Raw genomic sequence first — 14,450 nt, 5'->3', positions numbered from 1 at the left:
TCCACTTGAGTTACTCGAGAGAAGTTGTACATTTAATTGCCCCGGATTTGGGTAATTGGCTTTGCACCCGAGTCAATGCATCAGTCAAAATACTCTGTACGGGGACAGGCACCAAGGCAAGGGGAGCACTACTTTAACAGCAGCTTCAGTGTGAGGTGTCATAGGCGCCGAAAAGTCCAGGCGTTATGTCATCTGAATCCATTTCAGATTTCAGTAATGGATACTGGAAATGCTTGTTGCTCACCACTTATAAAAGCACTCTGAGTTTCCATACACGTAGGGCCCACAACAGTGGCACTCACCTCCACGGAGCGCTGGATACAGTTGTCCGCTCTTCAGGAGGTTGGAGCTGCACTCTGTTTCTCAGGGCACATCCTGATTCCATTGTTCGGCGCCATCAGTACATCGCTTAGCACAGCAAGTCCACCTCTTCCTGCTGCCTGTCTGCAGCAAGGCTGCATTTGCGCTGGCGTTTCGCACCTGTGCAATATTTATAATCTGCCTCTGCTGTTAAAGGGCCAGTGGCTCCCAGGCAATTATAAATGTCAAGAGCGAAGTACAGACACCCAGCCTCTGTGTCCTCTGTAGCAGAAGTGCACTCAGCCCAAAGATGTTACTGGCTCATGGCTCACAATCTGGTACTTGTTCTTTGGCTTTCTGAATGGAAGATCCATTAAATGGTGTGAATACCTGCCAACACTCAGAAAGATCAGGGGTCTTGTATTACCCAACTCGATGATGCCCAGCTCCAAGTGGAGATGCCCAAAGACAACTACCTCACCCAGCAATGGTTGTAAGTTGTCTACCTTAAACTGAACCCCACCAAAACGAGGTTATGATATGGCATTTATAACGCTCCTCTACAAATGTGTTTCAACGTAGGGATGGAGATCACAACTGCCAGATGAAATCCTTGCTCACTGCTATGTCCCTGAAAGAATCAATCCACTCACTCACTCAAACAAAATCATTGGGTATCTATAATAATTCACACTTGTCCTTCAAAATCCACATTAAGAAAAATGCACAAAAAGTCATGAATTAAGTACGCCTCTTCTGGGAAATCAAGCCTTCCTTTCCCAACCTTCTAGTTTCAGTCAACCAATAAAGAGTTCTATGATGCATAGATGGCAGCAAGCAATGCCATCCATCCCTGGCTCACAGATACCAAAAATTGCCTCAACAAAGCGGTATATCATGCTAGAGCTGACCCAATAAAAGGAAAGGAAAATCGCACATTTCTAATAATGTTGGAGCTTGTGGAAAAAAGGAGCTGATGTACGGGGCGTAGTGAAGCAGTATATGTACGACGACCAACATCTCATCCAGAGTTGACAACCGCCACAGATTCAAGATGGATCGAAGGCCGAGTCGAGGTACGCCCCATGTCGAAATGTTTTCAGAGCAGTTGACACTGGATAGGCTATCTATCAGATGAGAAAGCAATCTATTGAAGTGTAAACACTCTGGTTGATCCCACAGCAATCAGAGCCTTATCCGGATTAGACTTGAGATCGAAAAAATGCCATAAAAGGAGATACTGCACAGAGGCATTGTTACATTATACAATTATCTCTCCCGGCCGGTCAGCTGTGATGCTTTGGTGCTGAAATCTAAAAATAACCTAAAGGATCTTTCTATCCTGCACAACCTCCCCTCACTACTGAAAATCCTTTGCCGATTCTATCCTGCAGTTTATGTAATGTTATTGCAGTATAGCACCAGAATATACCCTTTAACATCCACTATAATTCATTGATCACGATCAGTAATTTACCAGATTACATTTAAAACTAAGATAAATGGATAAAATATTACAAATCTAACTCTCAACAAACATTTACCAAACATACAGAGATCTCCTCAGAAATGATGTGATAGGTGCAGAGGCCTGCCACTTCGGATAAATGGCCTGACCTTTTAAGACTTGAGTTACTAAAAATCTGTATCTTAATCTGCAAGTGTAGGCTCTTGGCCTTGGACCCAGGAAATAACATCACAAACTAAAAAAGCAATTGTTTCTTCAAATCATTAGCAAAGATTTGCAATGCATGATAAAATTTATGCAAGCTATTTGAACTTTCCAAACAGTTTATAAATGTTTACCTTTAGAGACATTAAACCCGTATGCTGCATACGCTGCGGCTGAAGCTGCTGCTGCCCCTGCCATGGCACCTGCCATTGCTGCTGCGCTTCCTGCTCCAGATTTGCGATTCCGACGTTTCCCCCCACTTTTCGATCTAGCACCACCACTTTTAGGACGTCCGCGGTTTCTTCCAGAATGCACCCGTCCTGTATTTGGAGTGTCTAAGTTGGATATTCCTATGACGAAGGAGAACACATCATTTTCGGCAAAAACATGACAATAATGCGCACAGTGGAGTAAAGAACAGGCAAAGCAATTACAAAATGGGGCTAAAACAGATATATTGGGGACATGAAACAGCAAAGCAATATGACAATTATTCTTACAACTATAACAGGAGGACATTATTTATGAATGCATCAATATTGCAATTAGCTGAGGAGAAAGTTCTTGACCACACATGAGTTTTACTTTTTTCTAATGGCTACCATATTGGTGCAGCAGGGTAGATATATAAAGAAAAAACTCACTGAAGACAACTCAGAAGAAACTGCAACAGATCCAAAATACAGCAGCCAGACTACTCCTCAAACCATCAAGAAGAGAACACATCACTCCTGCCCTAAAAACACTACACTGGCTCCCAGTAAAACATCACATCACCTTCAAAACAATGTGCATAACGCATAGGGCAATCAGTGGACAAGGAGCAGAATTCCTACAAAAGCAAATAATTTACAAGCCAACAAGACTCCTCAGGCCAAGCAACGAAATCCACCTGGAACCAAAACCATACCTCAAGGAAAAACTTGGAGGCACCTCCTTCTACCACTTAGCCGCAAAAACCTGGAACAACATCCCAAAAGAAATAAGAAACACCAAAGATCACCTAAAATTTAGGAAACTACTAAAAACCTGGCTCTTCAACACCACAGACTCAAACTGAAAACAGAAACAGAAAGGAAAAGAGATGACTAAACTGGAGTAGACACGGACAACGCCCAGAATCGACTGGGAAGCTCCCACGGCACCTGGTTGAGTGACGCCAGGTAGAGTGGAACACAAGCGACACCCATGGAGACGGAGTCAACAACCCCACCCTAATCCCACCCAACACCTGCACTCGCCCCTTAGTTACCACTTGGTACCACAGTGTTGTGGAATTGCCGGGATATTGGCAATCACCACACTAGCTGAGCCGTGGACATTGGCAGGTGATCTGGCCGTATGAGTGGGAAGGGAAGACAGGTAAGGCTGCGAGGGAGGCTGGGGGAGGAGGGGACCAGATGTGAAACAGACCTTGAAGGCCAGGCAGACCCAGATCAGGACAGAGGCGCAGGGGTGCTCCCAAAACCCATCTGGGGAGATTACAGAAGCCCAGCGCCTCAATTCAGGATAGAGATGCCAACTAACCAATTGTACTAACAATTTCCCCCTCTGCAGACACCTCTCAAACTCCAAACCAAACACAACCACAAACCTACAGCACAACAAACCGCACAAACTTCACTACATTGCAACAACCAAACAAAAACACACAGACTCGCACAACAGTACACAACGATTACCGGCCGCAAACACCCCAGGCCCAGCCAACGGACCCACCAGGCTGTGGCCGCCAACAGCACATCACTGCTCTCTTGCACTTTTCCAGCTTCCTCCCACTAATCCCCCCGCCCCCCCTTCCTCTTTCAGAGCCACCAGTGCACCAGGGGACCACTCTGGTGGTGATAGTGCGCGGTACAAATGTCCTTTAACATTAACCTGCAACTGTGGATTCAGCAGTGTGGGGAAAAGCAGAAAGAGAACATCTAGAGTGTACAGTAAGAAATTACAAGTTACTCACCGTAGGGATTAACATACTCTTAGTACATAGTCCCCTTTCCTCCATACTGCATGGGCATCCCTCGCTAGGGACGGGAGTCAGAACCTTTTTCAACAGAAAAATCCTTCTTCCCCTATAAATTTAGAGGCGCTCGGGGTGCAGCCCCGGGAGCATGGGCTTTACTCCGCCCACCCGCGCCACTCCTCAGTCCTCATTGAGGAGTCGACAATATTACAATTGCATAACACCAGTTTTATTAGGGGTGTGGATGGTGGGACATATGGAGGAAAGGGGACTATGGACTAAGAGTACGTTAGTCACTACGGTGAGTAACTTGTAATTGCTCTTACATCTCGTCCCCTTTCCTCCATACTGCATGGGCGATTTCAACTGAATGTAGCCCCAGGGTGGAGAGGTGACCCTCCTTAAGAAAACAAGTTCCTTAAAACTGCCTGCCAGAATGCCGCCTCTGACCTGAAGCCGGCATCCCAACAGTAGAGCTTGCAAAAAGCAGAGGGAGTGGCATAAGTGGCCACCCTGCTAATGACCTGCCACAAAACGTTTCTCTAGAAAACGACTGCCGTGGCCTTGGCTCTGAATGTGTGGGTATCCAGGTTTGCCGGAAGCGGCATGTGTTGCCCCTCCTAGGACCCCTTAAGGCCATCCACCTTGTCAGGGAGGCCTTGGAAGCCTGATATCCTGCCACTGACCCTCCATGGGCGATAAGTAGAGCCTCAGACTTGCGGAAGCTCTTGGTCCTTTCCATATAGAACTTTGGTGCTCGTCTAGCATGAAGACAGTGCAGAACCCTCTGAGCATAGTCCTTAGGGTCAGCAAAGAAAGTAGGGAGTACTATCTCCTCCTTTAGATGGAACGCAGAGACTACCCCAGGTAAGAACGTGGGAGCGTTCTGACGACCACCCTGTCCTCTGAAAGTTAGTGTATGGTTTGGGTGCCATTGGAGCTTGGATTTCGCCGACACAGCGTACAGACGTAAGGCCCACCGCGAGGGCTGTGTTAATGGTGACTAGCCTGATGTCTGCAGACACCATTGGCCCAAAGGGTTTTGCGCCAAGGGGCCAAACCCTATGTTGAGGTCCCACACAAGGTGTGGCTTCCATATGGGCGGGTGTAGACCTGTCAAAAGTCTTTTAACCACTGGTTTGGGGATGAGAAAGAACTTCCTCCTCCGAGTTTCGGTAGGTTCTGTTTGCGCCGCCTGAGGGTGAGCCGCCTGCTCCTGACAGAACCCTCTCTGTAGACACTGTGGCTGTCCAAGGTAACTTCCCATCCTGCTAGGGATGAGTCCGTGGGGATGGTAACCTGCAGAGCTGGCTGACGAAAGGGCCTGCCTACCGCAAGTTTCTGTGCGTGCTCCACCAGACTAGGTAGTGACAGAGATGTGGTGGAATGCTGACCGGCTCCGTCTGGGAACCCTTCTCCTGACTCCAGGAGGCTGCGCAGTGTAACTGCAATCTAAGCGTTGGTACCACCATGCCAAAGTCACTGTTCTGCTGAGGAAATGCCCCATGGGCCTTTGATGGCTGTGATCTTGTCCTCTGTGGTGAGGGGGGGGGGGGGGGGGGGAATTCTCTCTGAGCTCTTATCCCAGATAAAACCCAGGAACGTTAAGAATCTGTCTGGACTACAGCTGTGACTTCTTGAGATTGATGGAAAATCCCAACTAATGTAGTGGAAGCATAAGGGTGGAGGTGGCGTGGAGGACTGCCTCCGGAGACCTTGCCCTGATGAGCCATTCTAGGTATAGATGGGCGTGGTGACACTGGGCCCCAAGTAGGGCTGCCACACATTCATCCATCCTATACAGACCCTGAGGGCCAGATTGAGGCCAAAGGGTAGAACCTTGCATAGGAAATGGAAGCCTATGATCCTGACCTTACGAAAGGAGCGATGGGGCTGCAGATTGGTACATAAAGGTAAGCATCCTTCATATCCAGCGAGCACCTCCAGTCTCCCGTGCCCAATGTTTCCGCAATACGCGCTCGGGTAACCATTGTATGGAAAAAATCTGCGAATAGGAGCCCAGACCCGCTGGGAGGCGGGACCTCCTCCACTGCCTGCCTCTCTACATGCGAGCGAAGTTCTGCCCACAGAGTTATTGTCCCAATCTGTGGGAGCAGAGGGGAGTAGCGAGGCGAAGGAGGGATCGGTAGGCGTTAGCCCGAGGACACTGCGTGGAGGACCCAAGAGTGCGCGGACCTTGTGCGCCAGCATGGGCATGCGTCTGGATGGATAAGGATTCAGCAGTCTGGGCACTGGTTCTCCTCTTATGAAGTTCCTAATCTGTAATGGAACAGAACAGCCCCCCCCCCCCCAAAGATAAGGTCCAGTATGCGTTCCTGGGCATCGGAGTTGAATTGGGTCACCCGTAGCCCGGTAGTCCTTCTCCTGCCAGTAGCGGTGCAAATAGCACCGCCTGAGTTGTCAATGCGTGCGAGTGCCAACAGAAAGAGGGGGCCCCCCTCCAGCTGCCTTAATTTGACATTAAGGTGCCTGTTGGTAGGCTGCACCGAATGAGGTTCAAGCTGTGACGTGCTGACCCGAGCCGGCTGCTGAGTAGAGGACTGTGGGGCTGCCAAGACCGTTGCAGGTGTGGGAGCCAGTGTTGTGGGTACTGGCATGGGCAGCTGCGGCTGCACGGGAGCCCCTCAGCACAGTGTCCGGTAGGATCTGGCGACCCCCTCGACCTGATGGCCGGTAGCTGTAGCAGCCTCGGTACTTGCACTGGTACCAGGACCTGAAAGGTCCCTCCCGCTCCTACACTACCAGGGGAAGGAGTCGCCTTTGCGGGGTATGTGGTGCATACCAGTGCCTCCTAGGACATCTGTCCGGTACCAGGGTGTAGACACAGTAATAGAACCTTGCGGCCCCTCTGCGCAGTGTCCGGTCGGATCCCACGAGCCCTCGGCCTAACAGCTGGTAGCAGTAGCAGCCTTGGTATCTGCCCTGGTAGCCAGGACCTAAAGGGTCCCTCCCGCTCCTACGCTTCCTGGGGAAGAAGTCGCATTTGCAAGGCACGTGGTGGGTACAGGCACCCCCTCGGACATGTGTACGGTACTAGGATGTAGCCCCTCAGGTTAGACACGGTAATAGAACCTTGCGGCCTCTCAGCGCAGTGTCCGGTAGTATCTGGTGACCCCTCGGCCTGCCCGCCGGTAGCTGTAGAAGCCTCTGTACCTGCACTGGTACTAGGACCTGAAAGGTCCCTCCTGCTCTTGCGCCTCTTGGGGGAGGAGTCACCTTTGTGGGGTACATGGTGCGCACAGGTTCCCCCTCGGACCTCAGTCCCGTAATAGGGCATAGCCCCTTGGGTGTAGACCCGGTAATAGAGCTTTGTGGCCCTTTATCGCAGTCACCGGTAGGATCTAGCGACCCCTCGGCCTGGCAGACGATAGCTGTAGTGCCTCGGTACATGCACTGGTACAAGAACCTGAAAGGTCCTTCCCGCTCTAGGTGCAGATGAAAACAGAGGCCCTACCTTGGGCCTGGACTTGTCCTGACAAATTCCTTTGAGTCCTCTGGAGGCCAACTTCCAAAGAGCTCCCTCCACTGGGTGAACATGTTCTTCACAGCGCGTTGTAAGCGTGTTGCACACGGTGCAGGTCTCCCAGACGTGGTCAGGGCCAGGCCAGCAGAGGCAGAGAGTGTGCAGGTCAGACGTAGGGAAGAGCCCTTTGCCGACAGAACACCAGCTGGAGCCTGCTGACGTCAAACTGTGCCAAGGAGGAGCATGGCACCAGAGGACAGAGGTATCTGATTAAAGACAAGAAGAAGAGAAAAAGAAAACACTTCTCTGGGGAAGAGAGCATGGAATTTCAAGGCTGGAGGCTTAACCCAGGAGCGCTGGTGAAAGTGGTCCGTTCCAGTCGATGCCGAAAAGAGGACTGGGGAGTGGAGCCGATGGGCGGAGTCAGGGGAGCCCATGCGTGCCTCTAAATTTAAGGGGAAGAAGGTTTTTTCTGGTGAAAAGGTTCCGTCTCCCGTCCCTAGCGAGGGATGCCCACGCAGTATGGCGGAAAGGGGGCGGGACATATGATTATGAGAAGAACCCCAGAGTGGGGAGAACATGACTGAACACCTGAGAGGAGAGCAAGAAGGAGGAAGGCCCCAGAGAGTGGGGAGACCGAAAGAACTCCTGAGGGAGCAGTGCGAAAGAAAAACTCCAGAGTTGGGAGTGAGAAAGAGGAGAGCCCCAGAAGGGAGGGGTTAAGGAGGAAAGAATCCCACAGAGGGGAGAGAGACTGAGAGGAGCCCATATTGGAAGGAGGCAAAGAAAGACAAAAGTCTCCCCGAAGGGAGAAAAGACTGAGACAACCTAGATTTAAAAGAAAAGCAAAGAGACCTGGCCAGAGTCCTGGAATGGCACTCCAGCACTAAACAAACTGTATGACTAGAACTGTAAATGTAGGAAAGGGCCAATGGTAGAGAGACAGGGTTGGGGGTCAAAAGCCAACATCCATCCCTGTCAGTACAGACAGCTCACAGTTTGTCTTTGTTGTTTAGTTAATTCCTGTTGAGAGGTTGGGAAAGAAACTAGGTCAGTAGGATTTCAGACCGCAGACTTTACTTCTGTTAAGACATCCTGAAGAGAACCCTTTTATTTGGTTCTGTTGTAGAGTAAGGCCTGAAGTTACAGTGTTAGGGAGAGATTAGTTATTTTGCTTTTGAGAAAGAATATAAATCACAAAAAACATACCTATGTGTCCTAGTCCTACTTCTGCCCTTGTCACAGTCTCTTCATCTCCTCACCGCCGTTTACGGACTACTTCTCCCCCACTTTCCTTAACAAGTTCTCCTCCATCACAATCTTTGTATGACACTCCAGGGTCCTCAAAGTGCCGGTCACAATATGATCTAACAACTGTAAGAAACCTGAGGGTATTCTCACTCCTGGACCCCTTGGATCCTCAATGCGCAGGTGGCCAGACAAAGACCATCACTCTTGGATCCTGACCCTGGGGGTGGAGAAGCGAGGGAGTTTCTCGGGTGGAGGGTCCTTGGGGACTGGAAGTGGAACGCCCTTGCGCGAGACATGACACTGTCACACACAAACACAGACACACATCCCTATTAGTGACCAAATCTTCATGGGCCATTTCTCCCCATTTGACAATTGGCAGTACTGGGATGTAGAAGAGGCAACCAAGAACAATGAAGACCACACCCTTTTAACACTCTGGTACTGGGACGAGGAAGATTCCTGATAAGAGTTGTGAAGGTCAGGCATGTCCCATTGATTGTGGTAAAGCAGGGGTGATTGGACATCCATACCTGCAGCCTGTCAAGGGGCTGCATGTGTATAAAAAGTGACCAGCCCAGCAGCAGGAGAGACAGCCGGATAACCTGTGCATGGAGGAGAAACAGCAGCAGCAGGAAGGCCGGCATAAGCGTGGCGTGGGAGCTGGGGCATCGTGGAACAAACTGAGCGTTAAGAAAGGAGCCGTGTGGAGAGGCTGTCTTTTTTTCCAAGGTTTCAAGATGCTTGCTTCCCTGTGTCGACAGAGGTGCCTGAGGGGCAGGAGTGGGACCCCTGACCCGAGGAGGAGAAGGCCGTACGATCCATTCGGCTGGGAATCCTTTGAACGCGACCAGAGAGTTTCTAGGCACTGAGAAACTCAGTGCGCAAATGTTTGAACTTGATGGTTTGAGAAATACTTTGTATCGGAGTGGTCGCATGTTGGACAGAACACATTTTCAAAAGTTTCTGAAGGATGTATATTCTATTTGAAGTGAATCAAGGAAATACTAAACCAAGGATTGCATGAAAGGTGCGTTTCTTGTATACCGAAACTGAATGAAAATCTTTAACAAGTGCCACCCCGCGCCTATTAAACACCACATTGAATACAAACCATGCTTCTTGAATACCAAACTGAATGAAAATATTAACAATTGTAGCCTGTGCCTTTTTAATACCAAATTGAGTACAATCCAAATTTTCTTGAATACTGAACTGAGTGAAAACCTCTCAAAAGAGCATAACTGTTACATATCAGGGTCAGAAGCAATATGGAACTTCAAATTCAAGTAAAACCATCAGATACTGCATACTAAAATGAATAATACTTTACATCCAAGTGAAACTAGTATATGCTGTATTCTAAAGTGAATGGACCTTTAAATATTGAAACGACGAAAGGTATATTGAATACCAAGCTTTGTGAAAACTGCATATAACAGAAAATTACATTGAGAGCAGAATTAACTAGAGCCTTGAAGATTATTTCAACACAGTTACAAATTGCACCTGGAAAACCTATCATAAAAAGAAGGTACAAGAGTGGCAAAGAACTTTAAAGGAATAATGGATATTCTGGTGCTGTTGAGACTAAGTCTGGGGGAAGGGAACCCTGAGACTGGAGACATTTATTGACTTGAGACTGGAGTCTCAAGGTCCTTTGGTGTTTGGAACTGTGTTAACTGGAACTTGGGGAAGGGAGCCCTGAGGCTTGGTTAAAACTGTATCGTCCTAAACTCAAGAAAGGATAATGCAAGACTTTTTGGCTGGAACTATTTTATACTTGGGGAAGGGAGCTGAAAGGAAGCTGCGAGCTGGAAGAGGCTCAGAACTTTTTGTTGGACACCTTCTTTTGATTGCTGACATCCCTACATATTGTATCGATTAGTTATGAGGGCAATTATAGGATTTGGAAACAGACAAGAGTCTTCAGTTGAACTCTTTGATTTAGACTTTCCTTAGTTTTATTTAGGTAGGGAAATCCCACCTTAGCATAGGGCAGGTTAGGCCTTATACTATCCTGAATTTTAAGTTAATAAAAGTGTTTGTTTTGAATCCAGAATTTGTCTGTGTCTTGCTTCATGATGCCTTCACACAACCCACACCCAGCTGAACAAGAGGCCAGGTTATTAGGAAGGATTTCTCTCTTAGGCAAACTTTCCCACCATAGTCTATGGAAACCCAAACATTTTGCTTTTGTTTTTGAATCTATCCTGACTTTTTACATATAAGTAAAGCCTTCTGCTTCGCTTCCCTGGTCTTTTCGCTCATTTTGTCTTGGGGAACCTGATCAGTAAAACAATGTTTCCCTTTTGTCTTTCACTTTTTACTTGTTTTGGTAAATTTTCTAACAATGAACAAAGCAGAGCATGGGGTTACTTCTGTATCACCCTAGTCTTTTACACTGGGGATTTTTGGTTACTTTTATATGCATCTAAAGGCAATCTGGTGGCAGCAGTTATATTTTTACCATTTTTTGCAATACTTTTAGTGTGCACATTCGCGTTTACCATGTCTGGCTACTAAACGTGGATAATGCCCTAAACAGGGCCGTCATTTGGGAGTTGCCTGGGGTAGCAGCTGCTACCTCTCGCTCCCCATCTGCTACCCATAGACCTGCCGGTGTGACCCCTGGGCCACTGGATAAAGATGCAGTCCCAAGAGCAGACATCTGTGTTGCACCTGAAAAAGGAGGTTGTAAATGCAGCTAAATGTGCCACAGGCTTTTCACTTGCAATCTATATCTTGTTCGCTGGAGAAATAGCATAATCAGGAAAATCCATGAAGCCGCCGTCACTAACCGGTTGGCAGTCCATTAGTGAAGAATGCCTCAATGGTTGGGTTCAGAGGTGGGGCTGTCTGTGCAGAACATACCCAATACTGTAGCAACAGGAAGGGTATGGAGGCTAGGTTTAGCTAGCTTGGAACGGGTAAGAGCAGCCTGCAGTACTCAGTGACAGCACACCATTAACGCAAATCTCATCAGTGTTTCTCGTTGTCTGTGAGTCAATTAATTTACATGAATTTGCCCTCTGCCTTTGAAGGAGAAATTATCTTACCGTAATTTTCTTTCTATAGATTCTTGACCAGCAGATTCCTCATCTTGATAGATATCAATTATCCAGCTCTGCTGCTCGGAAATTCTCTCGACAGGGCGCGTAGCGGACCTCGACTCGGCCGTCAATAGTCGATCAGTCTCGCGCAGTGGTCGATCGTCGGCTCCAGAAGTGACGTCAGGCGACATAAATATACCATGTCACTACGCCCCATGCTTCACACTTCCTCCCAATTTTTCCCCGAGCTCAAACGCAGCATAGGAAAACAGAAGGAAGCCAACGAGCCTTAAAAGGCAACTATGCAATAGAAACCTCTGGCACCAGGAAAATGCAGGAGGCCATGAGGCCCAAAAGGCAGAGAAAGGAAGCCGCTGGTAAGGGGTGGTGGTTCCGGAACAACTGGACCATCTGTTGTATGTTGTCGGTTCACTCCTCAAAGGGAAGGCTTTCCATGCCTGAGTGTCTAGGACTGCTCGGATGAACTGGAGCCTTTAGACCAGTGTCATGTGGGACTTCTTTAAGTTCAGGGAGAAATCTAGCCTGTGCAGTAGCAGACAGGTGTCTTCCAGGTGAATCAAGACCTGTCCCGCTGACTTCCCCCGGATCAGCCAGTCATCTAGGTATGGGAATACGTGGACTCCGGATCTCCTGAGGTGAGCCGCGACTACTGCCATGAGCTTGGTGAAGACCCTTGGAGCGGAGGTCAACCCAAAGGGAAGCATTTTGAACTGATAACGCTTGCCCCCAATGAGGAACCGCAGAAATTTCCTGTGTTTCTGATGTATGGGCACATAGAAATAGGCATCTTGCAGGTCTATGGACACCAACCAGCCCTGAAGCTCGAGAGTGTGGTAAATTTCTCTCAATGTCACCATTCTGAATTTGTCTTTTCTCAGGAACTTGTTTAGAGCCCTGGGGTGCAGAATGGGACAGAGACCTCCTCCTTCTTTGGGTACCAGGAATACAAGCACAAACCTTTCTGATCGGGAGGCACCTCTTCCACTGCACCCTTTGACAACAGGGCTCTCAGTTCTTCCTGTAGCTCCTGTCCCTGTTTCATCGGTGAAGATGGTGGGCTATCTGGAGGTTTTCTTAAAAATGGTAGAAACTAACCCCACCAAATTAACTGCAGGGTCCAGGCATCAGAGGTTATTGCCTGTCCCTGGGACCAATGCCCTGCCAAACGTCCACCAACCGGTACGTTGTGGGAGGAGAAAATCAAAAGCGGCTTCGAAGGCGCTGTGGCCGCAGCTGTTGTCTGCTGGCCCTTAGAAACTCCTCTGTCATTGATTGGCTTGTGGGGGCTGTGCTTTACTAACATAGGGCACAGAGCGCCTATAGCCTCTGCCTCTGGAGGCAAAGCTGAAGGCAGGCTTAGCTAGCTGCACAGCCAGACCGAGCGACTTAGCAGCAATTTTTCTCCAAAGACTCATCCGCCTTCTGTCCGAAGAGCATCTCCCCCTCAAAAGGCAGGTCTATAAGGTGGTTTTGTACATTGGGGGACAAGCCAGACGTTTTCAAATAGGCCTGCCTTCTTATAACTACTACTGACCACAAGGAACGGCCAACATAGTCAGCAATATCCAGGCAGGTTTGCAAGGACTGCTTGGCAGTTTCCATCCCATCCTCCACCAGCTGTATAAATCCGTCCCGCATATGACCTTCCGGGACGTATTCTGCTGCATGCTCGACAGCCTTCCACAAACCTTAGGAGAACTTAGCAATACCGCAAGCTACGTTTGTTAACTTGAGAGCCAAGCTGCCTGAGGTAAAAACCTTCTTGGCCAAAGCGTCTATTATTTTGCCTTCCCTGTCTGTAGAGAGATTTGACGTGGATGCTGCGTGTATGGAGGATATAGTGGCACCCTGAACTACCAGACCTTCCGGGGAAGGGTGTGTTGAGAGGAAGGAAGGGTCTCCCCTCTTGCCGGCCAGTACTTCCCCCATGACATCGATATGCACGGAGGGCGAAGTGCATGGATTTTGCCAGATGCAAGCCCAAATGGTCAGCTATGACCTGATTGAAGGGCATGTTGTGCTCAATAGGGCACTCATCCAGGATATCTGTAATACCATACCCTTGATGGGGAGTGATGGACGACTTAAGCCTGAGGGTGTCAACCACTTTCTCTACTAATGTCCTAAACTTGACATTAGAGTGAGTGTAGGTTTGTTTTTGTTGCATTTCAAGGTCTGGAGATGTGTCCAACCCACTAGCAACTTGAAGGCCCTAAGCAAGTGCCATCAAATTGTCTTCATCCTCGAAATAATCGACATGCCTGATCGCACCAAGATGGGGCCGACCTCCTCGTACTCTTCAGCCTGATCGGTGCCGAAAATCAACCACATTTAGTCGAAAAAACCTGTCCGTGATAGCGGGTGAAATGCGTAGACATCAAGGGCTTTTCCTTCGGCTCCATGGACTGGATGCCGACGCAGGGGGTTTAGTAGCTTGTAGTTGAGGCTGATGGAGTGGGTACTGGGGGCGATTGCTCTGACGGGCTCCGTGGGAGAGGCTTTTAGAGGGGGATTTTCGCACCCCTTGGGGCATGGAGTCCGATTGCTCATTCATGCGCCAAAGGCATAGACTTCCTGGCAAACCTGGGTCAGGCGTACCGAGTTCCGCTTTAGCTGCCGAGGCCCGCTGGTCGGGGGTGGGAGCCACGCCGACAGCCGCCGAAACATTACAAGCATTTCTTTCTTAAAAGAATCCCACTCTTCGTG

The 14,450-nt window shown here is 48.9% G+C and overlaps 1 protein-coding gene across 1 annotated transcript in view; it reads right to left on the bottom strand.

The window, feature by feature from the left end:
• Positions 1–14,450, bottom strand: part of INO80 (INO80 complex ATPase subunit) — a 1,945,052-nt gene that overhangs the window by 20,880 nt on the left and 1,909,722 nt on the right. The window contains exon 35 of the mRNA XM_069637507.1: positions 2,107–2,322. Within this exon, the coding sequence (XP_069493608.1) occupies positions 2,107–2,322 (216 nt within the window). The remainder of the gene's footprint in view (positions 1–2,106; positions 2,323–14,450) is intronic.

The sequence above is a fragment of the Ambystoma mexicanum genome, chromosome 14 (assembly GCF_040938575.1).
Source record: "Ambystoma mexicanum isolate Mex_15411 chromosome 14, UKY_AmexF1_1, whole genome shotgun sequence".
NCBI lineage: Eukaryota > Metazoa > Chordata > Amphibia > Caudata > Ambystomatidae > Ambystoma > Ambystoma mexicanum.
Note: the sequence above shows the minus strand (reverse complement) of the source record. Positions and strands in the feature narration are given on the sequence as shown.